The sequence below is a fragment of the Anser anser genome (assembly GCF_964211835.1).
Source record: "Anser anser genome assembly, chromosome: 27".
In the NCBI taxonomy this organism is placed as follows: domain Eukaryota; kingdom Metazoa; phylum Chordata; class Aves; order Anseriformes; family Anatidae; genus Anser; species Anser anser.
The window spans coordinates 4,749,878-4,762,522 of NC_139748.1; the positions used below are offsets into that span (position 1 = coordinate 4,749,878).

A 12,645-nucleotide genomic window follows, 5' to 3' on the forward strand; every position below is an offset into this window, starting at 1 on the left:
CTAAAGACTTGGATACTTCCCAAACAATGCTTTTCTGAGGTGGTCACTGGAAATGGATCTAAGTCCCTTTCTCCATAACATAATCGAAAGGAAAAGTGCTTTAAGCAGCTTAAGACTGCATTTCATACTGTTCTCTGGCAAGCACACAAGAGAGCACACACCCTTCTAACTTGCTGTATAACCCATGCTGATGTTTGCATGGGCTACATTTGAATGACATCTTTTTTAATTTAGGGATCAGTTTCTGCATATCTCCATTTTCTTTTCAGCACCTAAGGAAGCACTTCCTATTACATTTTTCTTAGGCAGAAGCAAGCCTTCGAGTCTCTTTTGTGACTTCTAACTCTTTCGAAGACCCATTGCCAAAGCAAGGACCGCTTCCCATTTTTCTCAGTGAGATGTTGTGTTACACTTCACAACCAAAAGAGGTCAGCATCTTCTCAAAGTAGTAGTGAGCAAGAAGGAAAAGAGGGAGGCAAGTGGTCTTTACCAAAGGGACAATTCTTGATTAGTGCCCTTGATTTCCCCACCCCTCTGTTTCCCTTTTCTGCTGGCAGACTCAATTGAAAAAAAGCACAGAGAAAGATCGCTAACCTTTAACTTCCTGTTGACTGCTTGTAACATTCTCTCTACCCATGAGAGTGAACTTGTGGAGTCAAAGAAGATACTTACAGTGCCAAACCCACTTTTTTTTCTTTTTTTTTTTTTTTTTTTTTCTGACAAATTCTTCTTGGTTCTCTCCCTCAAACACACATGGGAGTTGATCAAAACATCACTGATTTTCTTTCAGCGTGGATGGAGTGTTTCGTTGCTGTTCAGTTTTTATCCTCTGTCCAAGTGTTTTTCTGTTGCTTGTATTTGTGCATGACTACACAAATAGTTCTAAAATAATTGCCCTTTGCGTCTCTTGTTTTTGTTAGTCAGGCGTTCAACGGCTCTGAAAGTGAAAGCTGTCTGGCAGAAAGCCTGCTTATTTTTTCGTGTTTATATAAAATCTCTTGCTCTGGCATTCAGTGGCAACTCAATGCCACTGCAAAAGCTGTATTAAACGATAGTTTTGATAACCATCTATGTGTGGTACATATGACCGGCAGCTGCTGAGCGATATGGCAGCTTGGCTCTACAGTCCCACAGAGGAGGATGAAGCTCTGCTTTTTACCACAGCTCTTGCTGGGGAGAAGCAAGTTTCCTTCCCTGTTCATCCACTTCTCCTCCAAGGGAAGGTTCCTTCCATGTCTGGGAAGGAACCAGGTGCATCTGCAGCCGGCCCCTGCTTTCTGTGCTGCCGTGCTTGTTCCCTGGGCGAATGTGTTAGAAAAGGAGGGAGGGAGAACTGCAGTTTAGCTTTATCTGCTACAGGCATCACATTTCAGAAACAGCACTGAAAAAAACAGTGAGGTTTTAAAAGAAGTTGGCATCAAAACCAGGAACAAGTAGAATGTTGATATTTTACTACTTGATTTAACTATTACTTCCTCCCTGCCCGAAGCTGTTGATCTGCTGTTTCCCTCCACGACAAAACATAGCCCGGTGGCCTTCACAGTTTGCTTACAGTGCGAATAAATAACCTGTTGGGAAAGAGTATTTTTGTTTCTTCAAAGAGCTAAACTGGGATTGTTGCTCCAAGTAGTACCAACAAAGAAGAGAGCTACTACAGAGGAAACTGCTAAAACCCACAGAGACTGCTCCTGCTGGTGTTGAACAATGAGCGTATCTCGACAGAAAACAAAGTGAAACAACTGCTAATACTAGAATCCTCGGAAACATATTTCATAGGATGTTGCTTATTTGCAAAACCTAGGTTTGTTTTAATTAGAAATAACAGCATTTCCTACTCATCCTTTTTTTCTTTTTTCTTTAACAATTACTCTACAGCCCTTGTTGTCCTGCAGCCAGCAGGCACCTGCTCCCTGACTTCCCTCCGTCTCCACGTGAAGTCCTGACGTGGCCAAAGGCTCGGTGCAGAGCTGGGCACTGAGGTGTGGTTTGTCCCTGTCTCTAGCAAGGCTGGAAAAGAAACCACGGCCTGCGTGCTAGCTCTGTGCAAAAGTTTTCCAGTGCAATGGTGCCCTGAGGGAGAAAGGAAAGGGTTGAAACTGGTGTTTGGTGCTTCTCGTGAGTCACAGGCAGGAACGGGCGGGCAGATCCAGCAGAGTCCAGCGTGCTCTGCCCTTGGACGGGGCACGGCTCAAGCTGGCACAGCGCAGCGCTGCTGGCAGAGACCTGCTCAGTTCCAGCTCCGGTGCTCCCGGCTGTACTTCAGGAGTCCCTCCGGTGCTTCTTCTGTTCGTGGTATTCTGTTATCTTCTGCTGGAAATACACTGTGGACAAGAAAAGGTCGTTTGCCATCACCAAACACCGCAAGTGCCAGAGCTGTCGCATCCATGCTCCGTTGCTTGTGCACGGAGCTGAGAGGCAGGACGCAGGGAGGGCCCGGCTGTGTGGCTGTCACCCAGGTGAGGGTGGCATCGAGGTCGTGGCAGTTCCACCCAGCGCTCTCCACCCACCCCAAATGAGCTTTATCAAGCTTGGGTTAGCGTAAGGCTTTAACCCACGCCGTCACTCCTATTCAGTTTCAGTGTTTCCTATCCAACCAGCGAGGAGGAAAGAAAGTGGGAGGCCCCGAGATTGTGAGCAGCCAGAACGGTGACGGAGGCTGGGAATATGACAGGAAAGCTGGGATTGTGCCATGCCTCTCTCCCAGGTCCGTGCCCCGCTGGGCAGGTTGCAGGCGGGCTGTAAGGGACCCACCACAGGCTCCATGTGCCGCCCGCCGCCCACGGCACTGCCCCACGCGCCCTCTGCTGTGCTGCACCCCAGGCCACGGCGTCTCTGGCCACCGACAGATGTTTTTGGTGACGTCCTTAACCTCTCTCGCCTCTGTTTGCTCTCATCGTGAGCCGGGAGGAGGCTTGGCTCGTGCTGGTGCCCTCCTGGGCAAGAGGAAGCACCAACCCAGCCACCACGGATCCGCGCTGGAGCCGGCGGCAGAGATGAGTCAGGACCTGCTGGCAGCACAGCTAGGAGCCAGCTCCCAGCTGCTGCCTGAGTCCAAGCCAAATATTTGCGCTGCTACTGGCATGTTTGCCTGAACATTGAGCCCTTGGTAAGCCTGCCTCAGCCCCAGACAAGATCTAAAATGAGCCCGGGGATGGCTTTTTGATTGCTTGGCAGGGACGGAGAAATGCAAGTATTGAAGGCAAATGGGTGCTCAAGTGCCTCCTGCTGCCCTGAGTATCCCCAGCCCAGCGCTGCAGCCTGCCCTGGGCACGGGGCATCTTTTTCCCTTAACCAAATGCCCCAGGACTTTGCAGAGCTCACCCAACGAGTGAAGAAAGGAGAGATGAGGCCACTTACCTTCCTGCGGGATCCTGTTCTTCTCTGCATCCTCAATAAATAGGGAGAACATGTTCGTCTTCACAAACTTCTTCACAAACTTGCGGTTGGTCTTGGAGGCGATGGCTTTGCAGAAGGCTCGCTCCTGGAAGGTGCCTGGGCCGTTTTTACTCCACTTGATGTGCGAGGCGTAGTGTCCAACTATTCGGACGAAGAACTGCACAAAGGCCTCGGAGACGAGCGTGTTCACCTGCTCGGGTGCTGGAAGAGGACACGGAGCACAAGAGGTGGGCATGGCACTTCTGGACATACGGAAGATGGTCCTATTTTAACCTGGCCACTTCACAGGCTGTGCTTCCATCCCAAGAAACTGTTATTTCCTTAAAACCTCCCTCTGCCTGTAAGCTAATTTTGCTAAAGGAGCACCGGCTGCATTTGCTTTCCAGGGCAGCAGCATCTTTGCAGGCCAAATACTGACAAAACCCGATTTTTGAAGCAGAATCACTTGTTCCTGCTATCACATTTTGCAGGGCAGGAGAAGGGCCAAGGCATTTCTCTCCTGTGGCTGCATTTTGCCTCAGTTTGGGGCAGGAACACCTCAGGCCAGGTGCCATTAGAAAAGCCATTTTGCTGGGGACTGTGGCCACCCGCGGAGGGCAGCTGCACGCATTTTACCACCTGTAAAGAGACGCCCTTACTGTGCACGTTGTTGTTGTTGTTGTGCCTGTTCAGAGACGTCAGCATCTCGTTCTGCAGCTTGATGGGCAAGATCTCCTCCTCATCCCCGACCTGGAAGGCAACGGGGCTGTGAAGCACCTGGCACTGCTGGGAACGTGGCTCGGGTTCGGGCAGCTCATCAGCGGGGCTTTCTGTAGGGCTCATTAATTATCGCGCACGGTGATGCCGGGCGTGGGATGCCCACAGACCCAGGTGCTCTGGCTCATGGGACAGATGCAGTGGGAGGAGAAACCCATTTGTGGGTGTCCTGGTTTCGGCTAGGACAGAGTTAATTTTCCTCCTAGTAGCTGGTAGGGTGCTATGTTTGGGATTTAGGATGAGAAGAATGTTGATAACGCGCTGATGTTTTAATTGTTGCAGAGCAGTGCTTACACTAAGCCAAGGACTTTTCAGCTTCTCGCTCTGTCCTGCCAGTGGGCAGGCTGCGGGTACAGACCCAGGACAGCTGACCCAAACTGCCCAAAGGGGTATTCCATACGTTATGGGGTCATGCTAAACAATATATAGGGGTGGCTAGCCAGGGTCGGGGGGCCAGCTGCTCGGGGATAGGCTGGGCAACGGTCAGCGGGTGGTGAGCAATTGCATTCTGCATCACTTGTTTCATACACATTGTTAGTAGTAGTGCTATTATCGTTACTATTATTTTCTTTTCTGTCCTAATAAACTGTCTCTGTCTCAAGCCACAGGCTTCATTTTCCTGTTTCTCTTCCCCATGCCAGAGAGGGAGGGGGGAGGGTGAGCAAACGGCTGCGTGGTGCTGAGCTGCCGGCTGGGTTAAACCACAACAGAGGGACACCCTGACATCCTGACATCCAAACGGGAGAGCTGCCAGGCAGCCGGGACCGAGGGGGGACAGGGGGCCCAGCCCAGCCCCAGGCCCTGTGCAGGGGCACCTACCGCCCGGATGATCTTCCCTTCGCACAGGTCAACTATCAGAGCCTGAAAGAGAGCAGAGAGAGCAACCAGGTTGAGCAGCCAGACTCACCCAAGACATCCCTGGCACCGTGGCCTCCTCCCGCCCATTTTGGGATCAGACCACTGTGTCTGCAGCCCACAAGGGTGGCAGGAGAGGGCTCGGTCCCTCTGTGCTGCAGGCATCTCCCCAGGGGCCGTGTTTGCCCCAGGCTTGGTGGCCGTCCCCAGCCTCTCTCTGCTTCTGCAGGGCTGGGACGATGCCAGCAGCCAGCAGCCGATGTCGGCTCCCTGAGCCCCCAGGGTCAGGGCTGTGGGTCCTGGGGCAGCACCCAGGGGATGTGGAAGTGTTGCCCCAGGTGCCAGAAGGAGGAGGGACACAAAAACCCAATCTGGAGAATCTCTCTCCAGATGGGAAAAGGGCACAACCTGAGCCTTCAGCCCCGGAGCCAGCACAATTGCAGGGTGATGGACAAATTCACGTCTCCATCCAGACACCTTCACCCTCCCTGGCTGAAATACCTCCTCCATTGGCTGATCCAGGACCCGCTCCAGGTGCCGCATCTGGATGCCGACCATGAAGGGCGTGGGGCAGCAGACGGTGTCGAGCAGGCACTCGGGGACCACGGGGATGTAGGTGTGAGCCCACGTGAAGGGGTAGAGGAGAGCAGCCACTGCGTGGATGCACTGCGAGAGGACGCTGCGAGAGGACAAGGAGCGCCCTGAGCTCAGCTGCATCCTGCAAGGCTTTGGTGGTGTTGTTTTTGTTTTTTTTTTTGAAAATAAAGAGCTCAGGACTCACCTCAGCTCCTCGGCCAGGAAGATGAGCCGCCGCTCCAACACGGCGGAGGCGAAGATGTGCAGGATGAGGTTGGGGCTGAGCCGCTGGAGCAGCGCCTGGAACTCCACGTGCTCCAGGTGAGCGTCCACGGGCCGCGTGAGCTCGATGAGCTGCCGAGGGAGAGCCACCAAACCCCCTTAGGAGGTGAAATGTCCCCCCAACACCGACCTGGCCCCCCAGGAAGGCAGTTTGGGAGCAATTAATGACCACGGCGCTGCCCAAACACCCTTCCTGGAGTTTGCAGCACCTCCATCAAGACCCTCTGCAAAGCACAAACTTCTTGTCCTGCGTGGCGATTTGGGACATGCAGCAACAAAGCTGCAGTGGTGATGCGTACTGTGGCATTTATTAATTAGGATAATGGAATTTTAACCAAAATGCCTCTTTTCTCCAGTGCTCATGAGTCTCTGGTAGGAGCCCAGCAGGGAAGTGCCCCGATCTCAGCAGCTGACAGCTCGCCTGTGAGCAACAGCGGAGAAAGTTGCCCGGGAAAAGGAGGAAGGATTAGGACATGACTTTTTTGCTATAAAAACCACATAAGCTTCCTCAAAAGACTCCCTCAGAGGGCCAGCTCGCCTCGTGACAGCTAGGATGGCCCAAAGGTGAAACACGGAGCAGATATTTGCGGGTGGTCTGTCCGTTTTGCTGGCTCTGCCCTGGAGAGGAACCTCCTAAACCTGGTCGATGCATGTTCCCCGCTGTGGGCAGCCCCGGACAGCGACCAGCAAGGGGCTGGCAGGACTGTGCTGCCCATCACGGCCCTGGCCCCAGCTTTGCCTGGGTTCGGGGATTACCCTCTCCTCCCCGGGCTGTGACACACTTCCAGCTGTGTTCCCAGCCAGCAGCTCAGGGCTTGGCCGGGCTCTGCAGCCCCTTTCCAGCACAAGTCCTGCGTGGTCCTCAGCTCCCGGCCCATGCAGCACCCAGAATTTATTTCCACCCCCTTCCCGTTTTCTCATGGATCTCCCCGACTTGCTCCAGCCCCTGCCTGGAGCCCCAAAGCCCATCTCTTTCGAAGAACGTCCCCATGTGTCCTCCCTCTCCATCACCCCCAGCCACGCTCCCTGCAGCCTGGCCCTCAGCCAGAGCATTGAGCAATGTGCAAAGCCCTTGCGCAAGCTTTCCTGGATGAAGAAATCTCTTGTAATTTGATAGCCAGCTGCCAAATTGCACTAGAGAGGAGGGATCCTGCTCCCAGACCCACCCTGGCAGGACACGTCCCCAGCGATGCTCAGCACTGACGTTACCCTGCGAGGTGCCGGGGCAGATCCAACCCATTTTTTTCACTGAAGCTTCACCGGAGGGGAAAGGAAAAGCAAAAGAAAAGGCTCTGCCTGTGCTAGCCTGGCCCCGTGCTGTGCGTGGGCGAGATGAGCCCCGTGGGCTCCGTGCCCTGCTCAGATCTTTCTGAGCAGTACCGCAGGTAAGAGCCGGGCTTGCTGCACGCCGGCGGCACACCCTCGGTGCGGAGGGCGAGCTGCAGCCTGCGACAGTGCCACAGCCCCGGCCCCACCGCGAGCCCCAGCCCAGAGGTGTGACCTGTGGCTCGTGGGCAGGGTGCTGCAGGCAGGGTGCTGCAGGTGCCCCGGCACGGCGCGGTGCCAACGCACGGGCCGCTCGTGCAAGCAGCAGCGAGCTAAGGAACGGTGCTGGGTGAGGTTTTGCATTGGTTGCTCCAGCTCCGGGCTGATGGAGCTGCAAGGTGGCATCACTGTGGATGGGATCCAGCCTCATCCTCCTCATCCTCATCCTCATCCTCATCCTCATCCTCATCCTCATCCTCATCCTCATCCTCATCCTCATCCATCTTTCTCCTCTCCTCCTCCTCCTCCTTCTCCTCCTCCTCCTCCTCCTCCTCCTCCTTCTCCTCCTCCTCCTTCTCCTCACCCTCCTCCTCATCCTCCTCCTCCTCATCCTCACCACTGGCTGCTCTCCTCCTTGGCGAGGAGGGAGGGGGCACCCACATCTCCCAGGGCATGAAGCCCCCCCAGCCTGACCCACTGCTCCAGGGAGCACCCATGGGTGCTGCAGATATGGAGGATGCTCCAGCAGACAGCCCGGGCTCCCCATGTTGGAGCAGACCAGAAGGTGCTGAGCCCCCAGAACCCCACCAACCTCTGTGCCCGACTCGGGGATGAAGCTTTTGATGGTGACCGTCTTCCCTGGAGCCGGGAAGGGCGATTCCCGGAGGCCCTGCATGAAGGGGTAAATCACCGCCATGGAGATCTGGCGCCTCTTCTCCACCTCGTCCAGGATCTGGGGGAGGCAGAAAGGAGCCGTCAAACCCCGGTGGGCGGCCTGACGGCTGCCAGGGCCACCACTGTGCTGGATGGAGCCACCGCATCCCTACCTTGGAGAAGAGCCCAAAGCAGCCCAGGCAGCTGATGATGCAGAAGACCTCAGGGAGGCGGACGCCACGGCCGGAGGGCTGGAAGAGGATGGAAAAGGGTTTGAGCATCTCCCAGCCCCACGACACCATCTCCCTGCTCTCCCCAGTGAACTCCAGCCCCATTCGCCACGCGAGATGTGCTGGGAACCCAAGGAGATGCCCTTCGAGGGGCATGGATGGCTCTGACATTTCAATGGAAAAGAAACAACTGCCCGCTGGAGGATTTTTGGAGCCGGTGCTCTGGCCAAGGACACAGTCCATGCTGTATAAGCAGATGGTGCTGGGGTCTGGAGAAGGCAGTTTGGATGCCGGAGTTGTTAATAGTTTTGGTGCAAAGCCCTTTGGCGTATTCCCAAAGTTTCCTCCCCACCCTCCGAGGCCTCCTGCCACACTCTCCACCATTCCCGGAGCTAATGGGGGATGCTCACCAGCAGCCGCCTGCAGTAGCCGATCTTCCTACTGCCGTCCACATTCGTCAGGACGAAGGAAAAGGTTTCACTGCAAGGAGGGACAAGGCATGGGGACGGGGCGGCTCTCCCAGCCCGCAGCCCCCACATACGGCGACACCGGGTGGGAAGCGGTGGCCGGGGCCCCGCAGCGGGGCAGGTACCTGGTGAAGTCGGTGACAGGCGCCCAGTTGTTGCCGTCGGGGAAGCAGAAGAGGGGAATGGCTTGCAGGAGGCGCTCCTCCTCCTCCTTCTGGCCCCTCAGGAGGTTCTCACGCTGGAACAAAGTGATGCCGCGAGTCAGGGCGACGCAGGGTGCCCACAGCCCCGGGGTTCTGCTGGGGGCAGGGGGGGACCTTTTGGCCCCAGCGTCCCCAGGTCAGACCGAAGCAGAAGGTGCCTGCACATCCCTGGGCAAGCATCTCCCCAAAGTCCCAATTTCAGCCGGTTTTACCCCGTGGATATTGGGGCGCAGTGCAGGCACCCAGGTGCAGGCACCTGTTTGCACTCTGCAAACCTCAGAAAACTCATATTTTTCCCCAAAAGGGGGACTAAATACCTTTGGGAACTGGTATGCTATCTTGGGTTCGTAACGTCCATCTGAAGTCTTCTTCAGCGACACCACCACCAGGTACTCGAAGAAAAACTGTCCGGCAGAGTAGAGGACAGAGCTCCGGTCTCCTGCCTTCCCTTGCAGCGCTCGTGAGTTGCTTTCTGCAGCAGGGGCCTCCTGTTTTCCTTCTGTAGCCAAAAAAAAAAAAAGCAAAAAACAAACGCAACAAAAATAAAAAAAAAGAGAGCACAGTGAAATGAAAGGCCAGGAGGTGTCTTGGTGGCAGGACAGGAGACGCAGAGCTACCCGAGAACCGACCAGAGGGGAGCGGGACCCGATGCCCCGTGCACCCTGCAAGGGCGGTGGTGAACAGCCAGGGACCCATCAGCGCAGGACACGGAAAGGAAAGAAAGAATTAGCTTTTAGGAGTCTTTTGGAGAAAATCTAAGCACTGTCAGAGCCCCCCAGAACTCCTTCACCCTCTGTCAGTGAGGGCAAAGGGATACCCATAGCAAATCCGGCATGTGGGGTGGTGGAGAGCAGACGGTCTCTGCAGAAATGTGTGGGAATGTTTTTGGAACACTTAAATTTATTTTCTTAGGGGGAAAAAAGCAGCAAACAGCCAGCACAGATGTTGCTTGAGCACCTCCAAAAGCTCCAGTGAGATGAATCCCAAAGTCTCCCTGCCAGATGCCCTCAGTCCTGGGAATTGCTGATTGCAAATGAGATACTCGAGGGTTTTCCCTAAGCCGCAGCTCCCAGAGCGAAGCAGCTCCCTGCGACTGCATCCTCATTTTTGTTGGGCCGGCTGGGGAGAACAGCTGGGGAGCGTCAGCTGTCACAACCCCAAACTGAGAAATGAAAAGGAGAAGAGCCCGAGCTGACATCTCCGAGGGCCCTGGGATGGGTGCCACGGGGCAGCGCGATCGAGGGCTGGCAGCGGAGGAGCTCGGGGCTGGCAGGGGGCTGAGGCCATGCCACAGCTCTGCCCTCTCCCAGCAGCCGCCTGTGACCTTGTAAATGCCCAGTTCCCAGCACTGAAGCTGTCCTGGACTTGGTCTTGCCTCTGATTATGGCACGGCATTACAGCAACGCTTGAGCTGCTTCTAGGTGTAACAGGCAGGAAAACAAACGCATGGATGAAACAACTCCTGCAGTTTGTCCCCGTATCCCGGAGTATCCCGCGGGCTTTCTGCAGCTCAGCAGCTCAATATCCAGCTGTGGTTGGCTGCTCCCATGTCCTTCTCCGATGGCAGTTCTGGGGTCAGGCCCACCCTGCGTGTCCCCCCCCAGCTCCGTAGCCATCTCCTTTAGTCCCGAAACAGGGTTCCAGCCTTCGCTCCTGGTCACTGGCAGCCGACGGAAGCAGAAAGCTTGGCAGAGGAGGTGACACTCGCAGTCCCATCACGGGTGGTCCCTGCCCAGGGACCAGAATCGCCTGTCCCTGGTCATCTCTCATTTCTCCATCGCCTTGTCCAGGCTGTACCGTGGGGAGGGCTGCTGGTGGCTCCCGTCCTTGCTGGATGCCAGCATTGGTTTGCTTTCCCCTTGCACGTTGTAAGGTGAAAGCACAGTTAAATCCTGCCTGTCCTGTCCTGTCCCGTCCCGGCCTGTATTTCAGGGAATGCAAGATGTGCTCTCCAACAGGATCTGCATTTGCATTTTCTCCATTGGGTTTTCAAACACTTAAGAGAAAACCTTCCATGGCGGGGCAGCTGCTGACACCAAGCTGTGGGTCTGCCTCTCGCAGACGGACCCACGATCCTGCCCGGCCCAGCGAGCACTGCTGAGGGCATGGTGCCACTCACCTGGCTGGGCCCTCCTGCACCACGTTGGGTCACAAAGTGTCCAAGCCTAAATCCCTCCAAGACCACAGCACCTCATCCCTGAGCTGGAAGATGAGCTCCGGGGATGTATGGGGCCATGCACCACTGTGCAGCACGGGACTGGTGTAATGTGGCATCCCAGCACTCCCCCAAACCACCAGGATTAGCAGCTCCCCGCGCATCCCGGGGATGCAGGCTGCTGTCACGGGATGGGATTTGCTGCTCTGCTGTCTCAGCCAACAACTCTGCCGTAGCCTGAGCTGGAAGGGACTGGGAACAGCCCAGAGCCCCCTGCTGCAAGCAGGGAACGTCCCCGGCTGAGCCAGGCCGTGGTGGGGCCGCAGCTCCAAAGGGAAGCAGCTGTGGTGCTGGTGCTGTGCATTCCCACCCCTCCCTCCCACAGGCACGGAGAGGGCAAAGGCTGGTGCGCTGCACCCTGGCCCGCGATGAAAAGGCACCGGCATTAAAAGAAGGAGGTTTTTCTGCATGAACGGCTTCCCACGCTGTTGGGGGAGTTCCTTATCAGCCGAGGGCAGCGCTCGGGGCTGCTTCGTGATGCGGCACGACCTGTTTTGTTCTGCCCAAACAGCTCCTGGGCTGCGGCGGGGGGAAATCTCCCAGCCCCACGCGTGTATTTGCATGGCAGTGAGCCGCTCGCACCACGCAGCCACCCACCTGCCCCGGCGGGGAGGAAATGGCTTTTGCCTCACTGAGCCTTTTCTGCTGAGCTTGGAAAAACAATCGAGATATCGCAGCGAGAGCTAGAACCAGCCTGCACACAACAGCGCCCACGGGGGGGTCGCACCGAGCCCCAGAATCCCCAGCCTGGCTCCGGCTCGAGGTGGGGGCAGGCAGGAGCCCCCCATTCCCTATCTCGGCAGTGCTGGCAGATCCCAAAGGACCAAGCTCTGCGCCACCCTCCCAGCGGCCCTGCGGTGCTGCCTGCCTCGGTGGCACCGCACCCTGTGGGTGCCGGGGCTGGTGGAGCTGATCCGGGCCAGTTCGAGGGCTGTTGTGGCCACCATGCCCGACGCCAGCTCAGCGGGCAAAGGGCTGGCAAAGCCTTTGGGGACGCGGCTGGGGGGGAAGCCCGGGGTCTCTCTGGTGCCAACCTCCAGGGCCGGGTGCCAGTGCCCGGGGGTGGGCGAATCCCCGTGGGATGGAGCAGGCTCGTTCGGGACGGGGCTGGCTCCGCGGGGACGGGGCGCAGCACAAGGGCTGAGCCCCCCAGGGGATGCGGCGAGCCCCGGGGATTTGGGGCGGGCACCGGGCATGGCTGGGGGGACCCTACCGGGGCCGCTCCCGGTGAGGCTGAGCTGCATTGCCCGGGCAAGTCCCCGCTCCGCCGGCACCGGCACCGGTACCGGCACCGGCACAGGCACCGGTACCGGCACCGTCCCGTCCCGACGGCCCCTCCCTGCCCTCACCTCTGCGGCCCGATCGCCGCAGGCTCCGTCGGAAGAAGTTGCCGATGGATGATGCCATGGTGGCCCCGGTGCGCCCCCGGTGCGGCGCGGTGCGGCTCGGCTCGGCTCGGCACGGGTCGGCTTCCGCCCGCCGTTGCGCTTTCGCTTTCCCGGGGGAGGAGGGACGGGACGGGACGG

At 57.0% G+C, this 12,645-nt stretch overlaps 1 protein-coding gene across 1 annotated transcript; it reads right to left on the reverse strand.

The window, feature by feature from the left end:
* Nucleotides 1-1,429: 1,429 nt before the first annotated feature.
* DENND2D (DENN domain containing 2D) lies at nt 1,430-12,638 on the reverse strand. Its single transcript, XM_083812259.1, has 12 exons — nt 12,469-12,638; nt 9,222-9,403; nt 8,827-8,939; nt 8,645-8,714; nt 8,178-8,255; nt 7,943-8,083; nt 5,789-5,937; nt 5,509-5,686; nt 4,972-5,013; nt 4,035-4,125; nt 3,358-3,597; nt 1,430-2,321 (listed from the first exon to the last, which is right to left on the reverse strand). The coding sequence occupies exons 1-12, from the start codon at nt 12,524-12,526 to the stop codon at nt 2,260-2,262; spliced, it is 1,404 nt and encodes a 467-aa protein (XP_083668385.1). The 5' UTR covers nt 12,527-12,638; the 3' UTR covers nt 1,430-2,259.
* Nucleotides 12,639-12,645: the final 7 nt, after the last annotated feature.

Excerpts from the sequence above, each read along its gene's own strand:
- DENND2D (XM_083812259.1), bottom strand. The coding sequence starts at position 12,526 with ATGGCATCATCCATCGGCAACTTCTTCCGACGGAGCCTGCGGCGATCG. Across the intron at positions 8,084-8,177 it reads GCTTTGGGCTCTTCTCCAAG|ATCCTGGACGAGGTGGAGAA; the intron begins GTAGGGATGCGG and ends TGCCTCCCCCAG. Across the intron at positions 4,126-4,971 it reads AAGGGAAGATCATCCGGGCG|GTCGGGGATGAGGAGGAGAT; the intron begins GTAGGTGCCCCT and ends GTTGCCTTCCAG.